The sequence below is a fragment of the Leuresthes tenuis genome, unplaced genomic scaffold (genome assembly GCF_036924035.1).
Source record: "Leuresthes tenuis unplaced genomic scaffold, fLeuTen1.0.hap1 SCAF_4, whole genome shotgun sequence".
NCBI classification, from domain to species: Eukaryota; Metazoa; Chordata; class Actinopteri; order Atheriniformes; family Atherinopsidae; genus Leuresthes; species Leuresthes tenuis.
Window position 1 is genome coordinate 3726141 of NW_027325358.1, and position 15007 is coordinate 3741147.

Consider the following 15007-nt stretch of genomic DNA (forward strand, 5'->3'; position numbering starts at 1 on the left):
CTAGTTAGACAGTCTGCAGGCAGCTAGTTAGACGGCCCGCAGGCAGCTAGTTAGACGGTCTGCAGGCAGCTAGTTAGACGGTCTGCAGGCAGCTAGTTAGACGGTCTGCAGGCAGCTAGTTAGACAGTCTGCAGGCAGCTAGTTAGACAGTCTATGAGTTAGACTGATGAGAACAAGTCGTGTCGAAAGCCGAGAAGAATCCAGAAGCATCTGGGTACGGCGAGGAGCTTGAGCCTCGAAATGGGGCGACATCCATTATCTGGACTCGTTTCAGATTCAGGGCGAGTGACGTTAAACAAGAACAAGTTATTTGCAAAGAGTGAAACAAAGTAGTGTAACACCACTAATCTGTTAAATCACCTGAAAAAAACATCACAAACCTAAATATGAGGAATGCACGAAGGCCAAAGTTAATGTTAATTCATAAAATCCCCGTCGGTGTCCAGCGCCGACCCAGAGAACCGTTACAGCAGCCTGAACCGGGCAGAACCCGATCCATCTGCCTCCCAAAGACACGCAGAAATAACAGAAGCAAGATATTTTAATTTGGCCAAATTACTGTAGGAAATTATTGGGTTTTTGTTTTTATTTTGAATTATTTATCATTTATTCTAATTTAAAGTTAATTTTTTCACTAAAAATTGTCGGCCCATTGTTTGTTTATAAATGGTGCAATAAAAATAAAATAAAAATACATGTTTTTTGCAGGTATTCCAGAATAATCGTGTTGATCAAATCAATATTGATCAAAATAATCGTGATTATGACTTTGGTCAGAATCGTGCAGCCCTAGTTTGAACAACTGCTTAATTTCCAGAGAAGTTGGGACATTTTCTTAAAATTAAATACAAACTTAAAACTGTAAATTGGCTAAACAGTTCTTAATATGGTGAATTTACCACTCAAAGCACTTCTAACACTATGCGCCACATTCACCCACCAATGGATGCATCCTGGGGTTCAGTGTCTGGGGGAGCCGGAGTCGAACCACCGACCTTCCAATAGATGGGTGACCGCTCCGCCTCCTCAGCTACAGCCGCTCAGAGTCTTTCAGAGTCTTCACTAACCAACTTAATTTAATTTGGAAAAAAAACCAAATGAAGATTCTCCAATCAGCAGATTAACTGCTGACAGGTGAGGGTGTCAGGATTGGGTATAAAAGGATCATCCACCAAGCTTTAATTATTCCACATTTGATGCCAAATTCTGACACTTTCAGCATCTACAGAGTAGAATAATGTGAACAGATTCAGGGGAAATCTCAGTGTGGAAAGGCCAAGGACAGAAACCGCTGTTGGATGAGCTCGGAGCCCTCAGGCAGCACTGCAGGAGAAACCGTCAGGCCACCATGATCCATACAGCCACATGGGCTCAGGAGGAGCTGGGAAAAGCATTTCCACTCAACACAGTCCACGGCTGCATCCAGAAATGTGAGCTGAAGCTGCATCACACCAGGAGGAAGCCATATATCAGCTCTGAGCAGAACCACGGCCCAGTTCTCTGGACTCCAGCTCATCTCAGATGGACAGAAAGACAGTGGACACGTGTTCTGTGGGCAGATGAGTCCACGTTTCAGCTGCTTCTGGGAAAAACTGATGAGAAAGAGCATCCAGCTGTTCTCAGAGGAAGGTTTAAAGCCAGCGTCTGAGATGGTCTGGGGCTGCAGCAGAGTCCAGGGCATGGAGGGCTTCATCTGGGTGAAGGTACCACTGATGCACAGCTGGATGTTGGAGTTCTGGAGAGACAGATGCTGCCATCAAGGTGCCGTCTTTTCCCGGGAGGTCCGTGGTTATTTCAGCAGGACGATGCCAGACCTCATTCTGCAGGACTTCCAGCAGCTTCATACACACAGAGTGTGTGAGCTCGGCTGCCTGCCTGCAGTCCACATCTGGCTCCTGCTGAAATCTGGGATTCAGCAGGAATGGACACAGATTCCTCTGAAAAACTGCAACAATCAGTGTCCTCAGTTCCCAAAACCATTAAAAAGAGTCATTAAAGGAAGCTGAAGGGAAACATGACTCTGGAACAGCTTTTACTGAGTGTTGCTGCATCAGATTCCATATTTATCATTATTACCTAAATACAATTAGTTATATATATATATATATATATAGTTATACTTCTACAGAGATGAGAAAGAGCATCCAGGCTGTTCTCAGAGAAAGGTTTAAAGCCAGCGTCTGTGATGGTTTGGGGCTGCAGAAAGGGTCAAAGTCGTCTTTCTTTTAGGAATAAAAACATTTTATTCGATGTCCGATCCGTCGTGTAGCAGAAGAAGAGCAGCCTGCGTCTGACTCTTTCACGTCTGAATTTACTTTCTATGAGGCAGAGAAACTTTAAAAACTGTTATCATGCCTTTAAAACTTGAGCTCAGTGTTTTCTTCATGGCCTAAAAGGAGAATCGGATCAGGTGAGAACTCTTTCCATCTCTTACGTAAAGCAGAGTGACGTATGCAGCCCGGCCGATGTTCCCCAGGATGACAGTGGTGGGACAAGTGATGAAAGATGGTGAGTCTCAGTGTTGTCAAACCCCCCCCCAACTGATGTTTGGTTGAGAAGAAAGAGCATCAGGAACAAAGGAAAGACAAATAAAAAAGGGCTTTGTTTCTTCAAAGGTGCTCATCACTTCTCTTGTAGTTTCCCATTCTGCCTTTGGGAGTCGTGCGGCAGCAGCTGTGCTGTACAGGAGCATTTCCTGCGATATTACCCGTCAAATGAAGCGAGGAGATGTGTGAAAGAAGATGAAAAGAAGTAGAAACGCTGTTTACAAATCAAAAGATCAGAAGAAAAACAAAGCAGGTCAAAAGACCGACTTTGGATGAGATAAACGCTAAAAAAACTGCTTTGAATTCTGGGTAATCTCTTTTAATCTTGCTGACACAACAATAACCAAATAAAACTCACAAGAAGAAGAAACGAAGCCACATAATCTTCGGCCTAATTGCTCAGCCGCTGGTAAATGCATCGCTGTGGTGTCTGAGATAAGAAATGAGAGACTTACATCATTTCCTTGGAGAACAACTCTGAATGACTAAGTCTTACACAACAGCAACATGACCGGCTCATATCTCTGACAAAAGCCACAAGAAAACTGGTCCAACAGCAACTTAAATGCTTATTTACTCACTCACAGAGCTTCAGTGAGAGTCAATTAACCATTTTACTGTCAGATATTCAGTTTTCTTACATTAATCAGACACCGATTTAACCAAGGAAGCAGAAAATGACATCATCCCCTCTGAAGTGCTCCTGCATTGAAAAGGATCTGCAGCGACTGCTCTGTGCTACATTTCATTCAACACGCCGACTTACTTACATGCTTAACGTTAGAACCTGTGTTCAGTGGCATATAGAAGGTGTGGAAATGGAAAGTTTCTCGGTGGAATAAAATAAGTTGGAAATCTCACGTAAAACAGACATAACAAGGTTTCAAGAAGCATTTCTACTCTTAGAAAAACAAAAAGTTGGGTTTAAGTTACACGGGTTCTTTAAAGGGGAACTCCGGTGTTTTTAAACCTTATTTCTGGCATGAAATACGTTCATCTACTCACCGAGAACAGTTTGGTGAAAGTCGGCGTCCTTCGGAAGATATTTAGATAACTGGAGATCCATATAACGGAGTGAACGGGGCTTAGAGGATGCAGCCTCTAAATAAGGCATTATCTGTCTTTATTTCACCAATACTTTAAGGAGAATGAATGAATGAACGTGTGCTATAGCTCTGTTAGCTCATAGCTGCTGTTATGTGGCTACTTGCAGCTATAGGAGAGCTAACGGAGGGATTTCTACACAGGCACTCTACTGGGACCACTTCATCCACATGCATGGCTGCAGCACAGCTCATAAATGTATTTCATGCCAGAAATAAGGTTTAAAAATACCGGAGTTCCCCTTTAACTTGCTTTACTTGGGCTCTCAAAATTAAAACAACTTAACCCGGTAGCTACCGGAAATCTAATTTTTCCGTTCCGCCACTAATTCAACTGCGAGTGAAATGGAGACTCGTCAGACCAGACTGTAAGAACATCTTACTCAAAGTCGTCGTCAAAATCTGATAAATATCCTGCCATGTTGCACAAAACTATCAGCAGCAAACTCTGTGTGAAGTTAGCCGACTGTCACAGAGCACGGAGTAAATAAACTGTGCTGCAGGGGGGCGTGTGGATGAAGTGGTCCCAGTAGAGTGCCTGTGTAGAAATCCCTCCGTTAGCTCTCCTATAGCTGCAAGTAGCCACATAACAGCAGCTATGAGCTAACAGAGCTATAGCACACGTTCATTCATTCATTCTTCTTAAAGTATTGGTGAAATAAAGACAGATAATGCCTTATTTAGAGGCTGCATCGTGAGTAGATGAACGTATTTCATGCCAGAAATAAGGTCCAGGTTTAAAAACACCGGAGTTCCCCTTTAAGTCTCTTTAGTTTCTCAGTCCTGGTCCTCAGGGCACCCCGCCCTGCAGGTTTCCCTGCTCCAGCGCACCCGATTCAAATTAATGGGTCGTCCTCAGCCTTCTGCAGAGCTTAAAGACCCATTTATTTGAATCAGGTGTGCTGGAGCAGGGAAACCTGCAGGGCGGGGTGACCAGGATTAAGAAACACTGCTTTAAGTGACCACCGGTGGCTGATTTTCAGCCGTCCAACTAAAGATTTGTCAATGACAGCAGCTTTATTGGGAATTCAGCTGTAATAATAACTGCTTTTACAAAAGGATGGAACCTTTTAAGTGCATTACATGCATTTTAAAGTCAAGTTTTGCTCGGACAAACACAGTAATTTGTTTATTTCTGGTGTCATCTCTGTGCAAACCATCATTCAGGAAGTACTCAAAGTCTGCTGGAAGCTACACGTGCGCAGGTTCGTGTCTGTGGAAGGCTGACGCCATTGATCGAGCATGTCAAGACGAGAAACTCACCTTTATCAAATATAGAGTGAGACAGTGACACATTGGGAGAGTGCTGAGAAGCTATTGATCCTTCCCTTCCTCCACACTGTTAAATTACTTATTGCTTCAGAAAGAAAAGTCACAAACTTAGTGGGGATGCAACAGTACTCTGTAAAATATTGAACCGTTCGGTCCGCTATGCTCGGGACAAAACACCCTTATGGACCGCAGGTTTTCGGGTTTGTGCTGATGCTTTACGGGTCACTGTGTGTGCCAAACGCCCGCCAAACGCCCGCCAAACGCCCGCCAAACGCCCTCCAAACGCCCTCCTGGCAAGAAGCGAGTTAATTTCCAATCACTGTTGTGCGGCCGCTGTCAGTCACACTGTTGTAACTGGAGGCGGGTTCAAAGTGCAGCTGGCACACGGAAGCAGAAAAAAGAAAACAAAGAGGCCAACACTAGTGGTGGACCAGCTATCTGGGGCACCAGGACATTTCCCGGGGGCCTGGCCGCCGAACTGGCGCTCTGTGATTGCCGATGGTCGGTGGGCCGTCTGGTGGGGGCGGCTAGGCTAACAGAGGCTAACAGTGGAGTAATGTTCTGTTAGTTAGACTAAGTCACATTGCAGTGCATTGAGACGGTGTTGTTTGTGTGCTGCGACTAATGGTGCGTTCAAGTTGTACACGAATGTCGGAATTTCTGAACTCCGAGTCAGAACTTTAATTTTACCATTTGTTTTGTAACTGTTAACTTGAAAGAAGTGATACTGGTGTGTTTACAGTTTTTGCTGCCAAGCAAAATAAAGGGAGAATTCTGGGAGAAAACATTTTTTTTCTCTTTACGCACAAAACCGAGGCCCAAAAACCGAGGTACGGACCATACCATGGGTTACCTGTACCGTTTCACCCCTACAACTTAGTAGGTTAAGTGTTATTTCACTCTCACTCGCATACAAAGTGTGTGTGAGTGAAATATAATATAACATCTGTATCGAGTGCTGATATCAGTCTGAGGGTGTGTGGCTGAGAGCCTGAGCTTTAAATCTGAAAACAAAGACAATTATGCCTGGAGGATGGAAAACAATGGGGTGGGGGGGGGGCTGGATAATGATCTCTCTGGACTGCGCTCTGCTGAGAGAGGCTAACAGGCGGTGGAGGGCCACTTACTTCTCAATGAGGTCTAACGTCACCCCCGGCACCAACTTGGCACTCTTCTGCATACAAAACCTGCAAGAAAACAGACGTGAGACGTTACCGACGAAGGCTGGAAGGAACACAAGAGAAGCTCAAGGACTGCAGGACGCAGTAAAACATCCGGCCTCTGCAGAACATATTTCACGACCTACAACAGAGACAATCGATAGATAAAAACCGGAGCTGCACACATCACAACCGCTGAGCAGCACGAGTGTATTCTGGCTGAGTTATGGTCGGAGAGGAGGGGGCAGGCGGTGGGAAACACAGACTCGTATTTCTCAGACGTCTGCCATGGGGTTTTGTTTACTATGCGCGGCCAGCTGTAAGTCACAGCAGGCCGGCGTTCGGTCCTGACAGACGCACGGCTCAGCGCTGCAGCTCGCTGTGAGTCATCACACACCTGGAGGAAAGCAGGTGTGTGTGTGCACATTATCCACGGATCGGCTGCAGGGAGCGTGAAACCAAGGAGGGACAAACCGTGGAGCTCTTAAACTGAAGGGTAAAGCTCATTAAAGAAAGTAAATGTTTAAAAGTCCAAAGCAGACATCAACAATGTTTGGTGGATCCACAGGAAATGGTTTTTATTCATGCAAACTGGAGCACTTTGGATTTCCAGAGAAAACCTGCTGCAGATCTGAGGAAAAACACGAAATAACTTGTTTTTTTTCTCACTGGAATCAAACGTTTTGGTCCTTATTTATTTCTATCTTCAGATATTCTTACTGAGTCAAAGCCTGAAACAAAGAAGCACCAAAATTATACCGTTTTTGTTTGATGAACACGGACAAAAACACAAAAAATGAACAAATATTTATAATCTAAGTACGTCTCGTTAAGTTATCTGAGGATATAAAATGTTGGTGGCTCAGCCAAACTTTCTGTATAAAACCCACTTTAATACGGTCGCTGTTTGAAAGCCATGACAGCTGATTTTGGACTGATTTTATCTGATTTATCTGAATTTGAATGTTCATCATAAACATTCAACAGTTCAAAATCAGAAACCGAAGACCCGAATTGGCATTGGCTGAGAAAACTGATCAATAACAACACAAACGGATCTTTTTATGGGTAAAAAGATTCGATTATCTCCACATCTTATGACCAAAAGTGAGGTTTTAACCCCTGTTTTAACTCCACAGAACATAAAACTCAACTCAGGTTTTAAGACATTTTAAGGATGTAAAATAGTTCTTCAGTATGTGGTTTGTTAATTAAAAAAAACAGGCTTAAAGCAAAACTAAAGCAAAACCTTTCTGTGAATGTACACGAGTAAAACGTTTTTTTTTTTCTCCGCCATCTTTGTAGTCCAAAACAGTCGATCGCCGAATGAATGACTCTTCTGGCTTTTGATTTCAGTATCATTTCTGATGAGGTTCAGCTGCCAAATACAAGGATAATATTGTTTTTCACTAACAACAAGGGGTGTGACGATACACTCAAACAGATTTTAAGAAAACTTCCATGACAAAGTATATGTCTGGACCCACAGACTTTATTTAACCAGGTGGACATGCATTTGTAAATGTTTTATTATAACTCTTTACATGCATGATGTAAGCATGAGCTTTTAATAAACTTCTTCCACAAATTTAAACTAAATTCCCGTGGTGTGCGGCATTATTTTCATGCAATGTTTGCATATTGTTTGTGTCACTCTGCTGCCATTTATCATTTCCTCCGGTACCCAAAATGCTGCCAAACTAACGATTTGAAAGTGGCAGGGGGGCATCTTCAAAGCTAATACCGGTATTTTCTGACTTCATTCTGGCTGCTTGCTGCTTCCCCTCCTTCACTTCTTCTTCTTTTCCTTCTCCTTCTTTAGGTTCTGGCAGACTAAACGTAGCAAAGGCGCATTACTGCCCCTACAGGCCACAAATAGAAGTTTGGATCGCTCACAAATCTCGTCACACCCCTACTAAAACAGTTATTTGAATAGATAATGCCATGAAAGGCTAAGCTGTCCTCCACTGGATCCATTCATTTAGCGATCGACTGTTTTGGACTACAAAGATGGCGGAGAGCGGAAACTCGGACAGCGAGAAGTAAATTGTTTGAAACCTTTATTTTAACAGACACATAAATGTCTTCACATACGGGGAAAGTTTCGTGTCGAGCCTCCGAGTGTTTTAAAAGTGGCGAGTTCGACGGACCCTTGAGAGTCCCATAATGTCCCATTAAAAAGGCAGCTGCAGCCCAAAAACGTGTACGTTTGATCTGGTGCTTCCATCGTAATCATGCTGTTAAAAGGAACCTTTGACTCGCGTTCATTCACAAAAAGGCCAAAGTTTAATTCTGGCGCCAGTTTTGCTTTGAACTAAACCGATCAGAGGGATTCTTCACAGGCACTACGAGCCGTCATCGGGCCTGGAAGTGGAGTGGAATTCCAAAATGGCAGTCGAGCACGGACAGGGAATTTGCATCCAGTGTCTGATCCAGCCTGACTGGCTGCAGCAGCCGAAGAATAATGAGATCCCACATGACAGCCGTGTGACTTACTGTCTCTTTAAAGATCAGCATGGGTCTGAAGTGTGTCTGACGCTCACAAAGAAACAAAGAGGTGGAGGAATCTGACTGGGATGACTTGTCCTGCACTCTCCATTATCTGCTTATTAATTTCAAGATGGATATATATAATCGTTTCCCCCCCATGTGATACGGTCCAAGGCTGCTTTGCTGCGACTTCCTCAAACGAGGCACAAATCAAGGATTTTGTTAATGCTTTTGTTTTTGTTCGATGCAGCAGGGGAATGAATGAGTGACTCCCCCGATAATTAAGTAAGAGTCAAAGAAAACACAGACAGACGCGGTCTACAGCAAAGCCCTGAGCAACGAGATGAGGACGACTCCTCTGGAACGGACAGGTCAGGAGGACTTGGTGGCATTTCATCAGGTCTTAATAATTCTGATGGCTTTATCGTGGCTTTATGGAAAGCCATGTTTGTGCCCCGGAATGATCAAAAACAGAGTTTGACAGTCTGCGCACGCACTCGGCTCAGAGGAAAGTCTTCTGCAAGAGCTTAAGACTCACACTGTGTGAACTTGAACTCTAAATGGCTTCCCTGTGGCATGTTTGTTTTCTGTAATATCCAAACGCTGGATGCAACACGGCAGGAGAATCTGCTCAGTGTTTACCGAGGAGACGCAGGGACTGCGAGCAAACATGCAAAGTGGAATAAAGCGGAATAAAGTGGAATAAAGTGGAATAAAGTGTGCATTAATGCTGCAACACGACGCCAATTCTGTCAGATGTGACAGTGAAGCGTCGCCCAGTTAAATTCTGGCCATTAATCTAATCTTATGAATGAATAAAGGGAAGCAGCGGCGTTGTATTTCCTGCAGCCATGTGTGGTCAATTCCCTGAGACTCAATAATTGGGTGAAGGGGTCACCAGAGGAGTCCGGCCCACCTGAAAGTGTTTGGGACTGAATTCAGCTCAGCCGGACGACACATTCAACCTATGGCGTAACCACGCATTCTTTGGGGGGGGGGGTCGTGTCCCCCCCCCAATATTGAGAAAATACCAACCTGTCCCCCCCAATATACAGAAGAAAATATGTAAAATGCATGTTCTCCTTTTATGAACCCTGTCCAGGGATCGGTCTCTTGTTATGTCTTATTTATTTTCAATGTATTTCCGTGTGTTACCGTGGTAACGGCTGCCGCGTCTCAGCAGCGGCTCTCCTTATCTTTACGTTGGACTTCTACTTTTGACGGAGCCGCTGCTCAACAGAGCAGATTGTACCAGAACAGGAAACCCAACACAGAATCAACAAAATAAACTTCCGCCCCCTTTCAAAATAAAACAACTTAAAACAAAAATAACATTAGACTATTAGACTTTTCATTGCTAATGCACATTCTGAGACATTGACCCAATAGAAATGAACCTGGACTTAAAAGTCCTCGGCACAGTTTTTGTTAAAGGAAAAGTCTGTAATTTGTTACATCATTAGTTGTCCTTATTAAAATATTTCCATAAACATGCTTTGGGTATTTGGTCGTTTTCCATTGGAAGCTGTCCTATTTGCTACAGAACTACTGGAAGAGCATAATTGTAATTGGTAGGTGTGTTTAAGGTCAGTAAACAGTAAGCAACTAACCAAAACAAAGTGGGGGGGCAGTCACTGTCTCGGAGAAATTACACTATTCCTTTAGATGTGAACTTACATGGTCAATGTAGTCCTCTAAACTATGTTCTAAATGTCCAATTTTTCATATATAAATAAAGAATTGTAGATAATGCACTCAACAATTTTGTTTTTCTTGGACCCCCCCAATGTCTAAACCATGGTTACGCCCTTGCATTCAACACATTACTGAGTCATTACCGACACGTTAACACCGGCAGCAGCGACAGGAAAAACGCTGTTAAGTCCAACTCTTAAAGCTCCATTTAACAGGACTACTGTTCCTCTTCTGGTATAAAAGCACAGGAGGGGGACCAATTTACAGACCAAAGTATGTTCAACTAAGTTAAGAAGCAGTTTCCCCCCTTTTCAGCTTGTTAGTGCCAGGTTCTCTCAGACCAAAATACCTCTTTCAGTCCATGAATGAACCTTTCTGGAGCTGCTTCATCGTCTTTAAACTCTGAGCCGAAGCCCGGGACAGAAAACTATGGACCACATGGGCATATATGACCAATTTAACTCCAAACCTTTCATAAGTTCACTTTAGTGCCATTCAAGTTTGGCTAAGTTGTGTGATCCCTGGAGGTGGAATGAGGTTAAATGAGCAAAGAGGCTATTAGGTTCATTAGCCTCTGCGACATCACTACAGGGAGAAACAAAGCCTTCTTTGTGGTCTGTAATGGCTCTAATGCTCTTCCATTGAGTTAAACTGGAACTCCACATGTTGCCTGTAGATGTCTTTGGGCCGTTTTATCAACCAGGCAACGCTGCAGCTGCATCTGCTGTTTTAAACGCCTGATTATTTGGCTTCTGATTCCGAATAGGGCCGAACGATATGGAAAAATATGCGATTTAATAAGAGATTATTTTTTAAGTTCCTTGTCTTTTGTATTTTTCAACAAATATAGGGATTGTATCTTTCTGTTAGACAAACTCAGCTGCTTTCAGCTCTGCAGTCACTCTTTATGCAGCTCCGGTACAGCAACCTGGCTAAAACATGTCCGGGATGTCTTTACCACTTATCCAGAGTATTAATTAAGGCTGTAAACCCAGGCCTGGTCACCGTGGTGATGGGCATCATGTCCGTTGTTGCTCTGGGTAATTTCGAGTCACGCTTTCCAACATTTTGGTTAACAAACTTTGTCGGATCCTCTTTTTTAAGACCAAAATAATTCCACATGATGAGATTAACTGGATTACAGCTACAGTTGGGTTCTGCTCCTTATCTGGGGTAATTATCCTTGGATATATGGTGGTGAATGAATGGAATCACTGGCACAAAGCAGGTCATACCCCGGTACCATAGGTGGCGCTGTCCCCATTTCAGCTATCGCTAATAGAGCCACTTCCTGTTGACGTCTTCACCACCAACAGCAACAAACTCAGGCATTCAGAAAGATGGCGAACGCAGTGTTTTTAATCGAATTGAATTGTATAAAATCGTATCGAATCGTTGGCTAAATATTGTATCGTGAGATTAGCGTATCGTTTGTTTCTTTCTGACGACAACAACAGGAATATCGTCTCCTTCCACTTCAGGGTAAAAAAATCTGGAGCATGTGCAGAACGCTCGATCCGATCCACTGTCGTCTACGTGCACGTTCAGTGCACGTTTAGATCGAGTTATCTCAGGTCTTAATCCGTTTTTTAGTCAGATTAAGGTGTCTCCATGAACTGAATAACTCATTCTTATTGTAATTTAGCCATTAATCCGATCCGATGGCGCTCATCTAACCCTCTGACTAAAGTTTCTTTAGTATCTGCTGTCGTGGTTGTGCCTGAGGCCATCTTCTTCTGGTCACTTTTGGTTTTTTTGGCCCTTAAATCGCACCGTATGCGATTAGAAAATCAAATTTTATCACAAATGCAATTAATCGTTCAGCCCTAATTCGGAAATGTAAAAAAAGAAGTAAAAAGGTGCAGCTGGAACTTTTCAAAGCTTTCGAATGACTTGTTTTCTTTCACCATCCGTACTCAGAGTGAAGCATCAACCCCAACTGCATGCAATTAACTTTTAAATTAGGGGGATTTTTGCTTTTAAAAAGGCGTTTGTTAACTCTGGTGTTCGTCAGAGTTAAAGCTGTCGAGTTATTTCACTGGACACCAGCTGCAGGATCTGGTGTGAAAGGCAGGGAATCACCAAAATCAGCTATAATGACCATCTCTATGCCTCCTCTGCACATTTTACTTAAAAAGTGTTGAAGAAAACGAGTTGTTGGTGCAACTCATTGGCTGAGCTGAGCTGCAGCCACTGAATTAACATTCCTGCACTGCACAAACAGATAAAAAACTGAGGTAGAGAAGGGCTGAAGGGCAGAGAAGAAGAAGAAATGGAGGATTATTACCAACAGAGCACGGTGGCCAAGCCTAAATTGGACCGGTGGATGGGAATGAGTGACTGTGTGGGCGCTGAGTGAAGAAGGGAGGCAGCGAGCATGTACATATTAAACTTTGAGGAGGGAAATTAAGTGGACTTTATATGAGAAAACTGCTCCCTGGGTCTGTGGCAGAGGAGGTGTGGGAGGAACAGAGCGTCTCCTCTGGTCCCTGCTGAGCCGCCGTCTTCCACAGATCATTACTCCTTCAATCAGGCCGCCCGTCCCCAGGCGCCGGCTCCATCGAGGGGTTTACGTGCCGGTGCCCTCGCATCTAATCTCCTCAGTCACTAACCCTCGATGGGAGTCTGAGAGCTGCACTGGAAGTGTTTACTTCAGGTAGCCGTGCTTCATTAAAGGAATAAAACTGCTCCAAACTGCAGCATCTTTAATCGCCCTGAAGATATTAATTGAGTTTTAGCCTTTTTTCACGACAAAGATATAAAAATACTGAATAAACCAACAGTGAACCTTTGACTTGTGGAGACCCAGAGAGTCTCAAAGGTCTTTCTTTTTCTTTTTTCTTGGCAGAGAAACATTTAAAAGCTCAGCCTTTGCTGTCAGAATGTGTCGTGAGGGTTTCTGAGGTGAAGCCGCCGCCATCTTCAGCGTAAGCAACGACATATTCAGTGTTATGTAACCGTTTCCTCTGTAGTTCATCTTATATCAACATTTTTACAACTAATTTACATTTCTGTTATTAAAGCCAAGGCTCCTGAAAGAGATCACAGTGGTGTGTGTGCTCTGAAACTTTAATCCCCCCCCCCTTCGCCTATAGATGGGAGGCAGAGCCACGTTTGTTCCCAATGAAGATAATGAGGTTGTGCTGTACTCTATGTGCGTTTGTACCCTGGCTGCTTCATTCCCAGTTCATTTTTCATCCCTTTTCCCGCTCTTCAAGCTTCTCACATCGTTTCCAGAGCATACATGAAGATGTCAGGACAAAGGCCAACCTCACACCCGTCAGATAGAATCAGAAACAGCAAAGACAGCAGCATCTTTGTGCTGCCTGTGGCTGAGCGGTCTGCAGTTAGAACCATATTACCACAGGCTGGGTTGGTGGATCTGGTTCGCTTCACTGATTCTCAGCAGGTATTCCAACATGTTTAACTGCTACCTGCATCACCATGAGGAACATGTGTGCCTTCGTGGTCAATCCAGATTTTTTTATCGACCCGTTCAGACCCCCGAAAACTGAGAGAATCTGAACTTTATCGACCCGTTCAGACCCCCGAAAACTGAGAGAATCTGAACTTTATCGACCCGTTCAGACCCCCGAAAACTGAGAGAATCTGAACTTTATCGACCCGTTCAGACCCCCGAAAACAGAGAATCTGAACTTTATCGACCCGTTCAGACCCCCGAAAACTGAGAGAATCTGAACTTTATCGACCCGTTCAGACCCCCGAAAACTGAGAGAATCTGAACTTTATCGACCCGTTCAGACCCCCGAAAACTGAGAGAATCTGAACTTTATCGACCCGTTCAGACCCCCGAAAACTGAGAGAATCTGAACTTTATCCACCCGTTCAGACCCCCGAAAACTGAGAGATTCTGAACTTTATCGACCCGTTCAGACCCCCGAAAACTGAGAGAATCTGAACTTTATCGACCCGTTCAGACCCCCGAAAACTGAGAGAATCTGAACTTTATCGACCCGTTCAGACCCCCGAAAACTGAGAGAATCTGAACTTTATCGACCCGTTCAGACCCCCGAAAACTGAGAGAATCTGAACTTTATCGACCCGTTCAGACCCCCGAAAACTGAGAGAATCTGAACTTTATCCACCCGTTCAGACCCCCGAAAACTGAGAGAATCTGAACTTTATCGACCCGTTCAGACCCCCGAAAACTGAGAGAATCTGAACTTTATCGACCCGTTCAGACCCCCGAAAACTGAGAGAATCTGAACTTTATCCACCCGTTCAGACCCCCGAAAACTGAGAGAATCTGAACTTTATCCACCCGTTCAGACCCCCGAAAACTGAGAGAATCTGAACTTTATCGACCCGTTCAGACCCCCGAAAACTGAGAGAATCTGAACTTTATCGACCCGTTCAGACCCCCGAAAACAGAGAATCTGAACTTTATCGACCCGTTCAGACCCCCGAAAACTGAGAGAATCTGAACTTTATCGACCCGTTCAGACCCCCAAAAACTGAGAGAATCTGAACTTTATCGACCCGTTCAGACCCCCGAAAACTGAGAGAATCTGAACTTTATCGACCCGTTCAGACCCCCGAAAACTGAGAGAATCTGAACTTTATCCACCCGTTCAGACCCCCGAAAACTGAGAGAATCTGAACTTTATCGACCCGTTCAGACCCCCGAAAACTGAGAGAATCTGAACTTTATCGACCCGTTCAGACCCCCGAAAACTGAGAGAATTTGAACTTTATCGACCCGTTCAGACCCCCGAAAACT

General features: G+C 44.0%; 1 protein-coding gene across 7 annotated transcripts in view; it reads right to left on the reverse strand.

Annotated features, from left to right (window-relative positions):
• The window catches only part of rptor (regulatory associated protein of MTOR, complex 1), a 195466-nt gene that overhangs the window by 98656 nt on the left and 81803 nt on the right, over nt 1-15007 (reverse strand). For all 7 annotated transcript variants that reach the window (XM_072384159.1, XM_072384158.1, XM_072384156.1 and 4 more), the window contains exon 8: nt 6049-6108. In XM_072384159.1, the coding sequence (XP_072240260.1) occupies nt 6049-6108 (60 nt within the window). The remainder of the gene's footprint in view (nt 1-6048; nt 6109-15007) is intronic.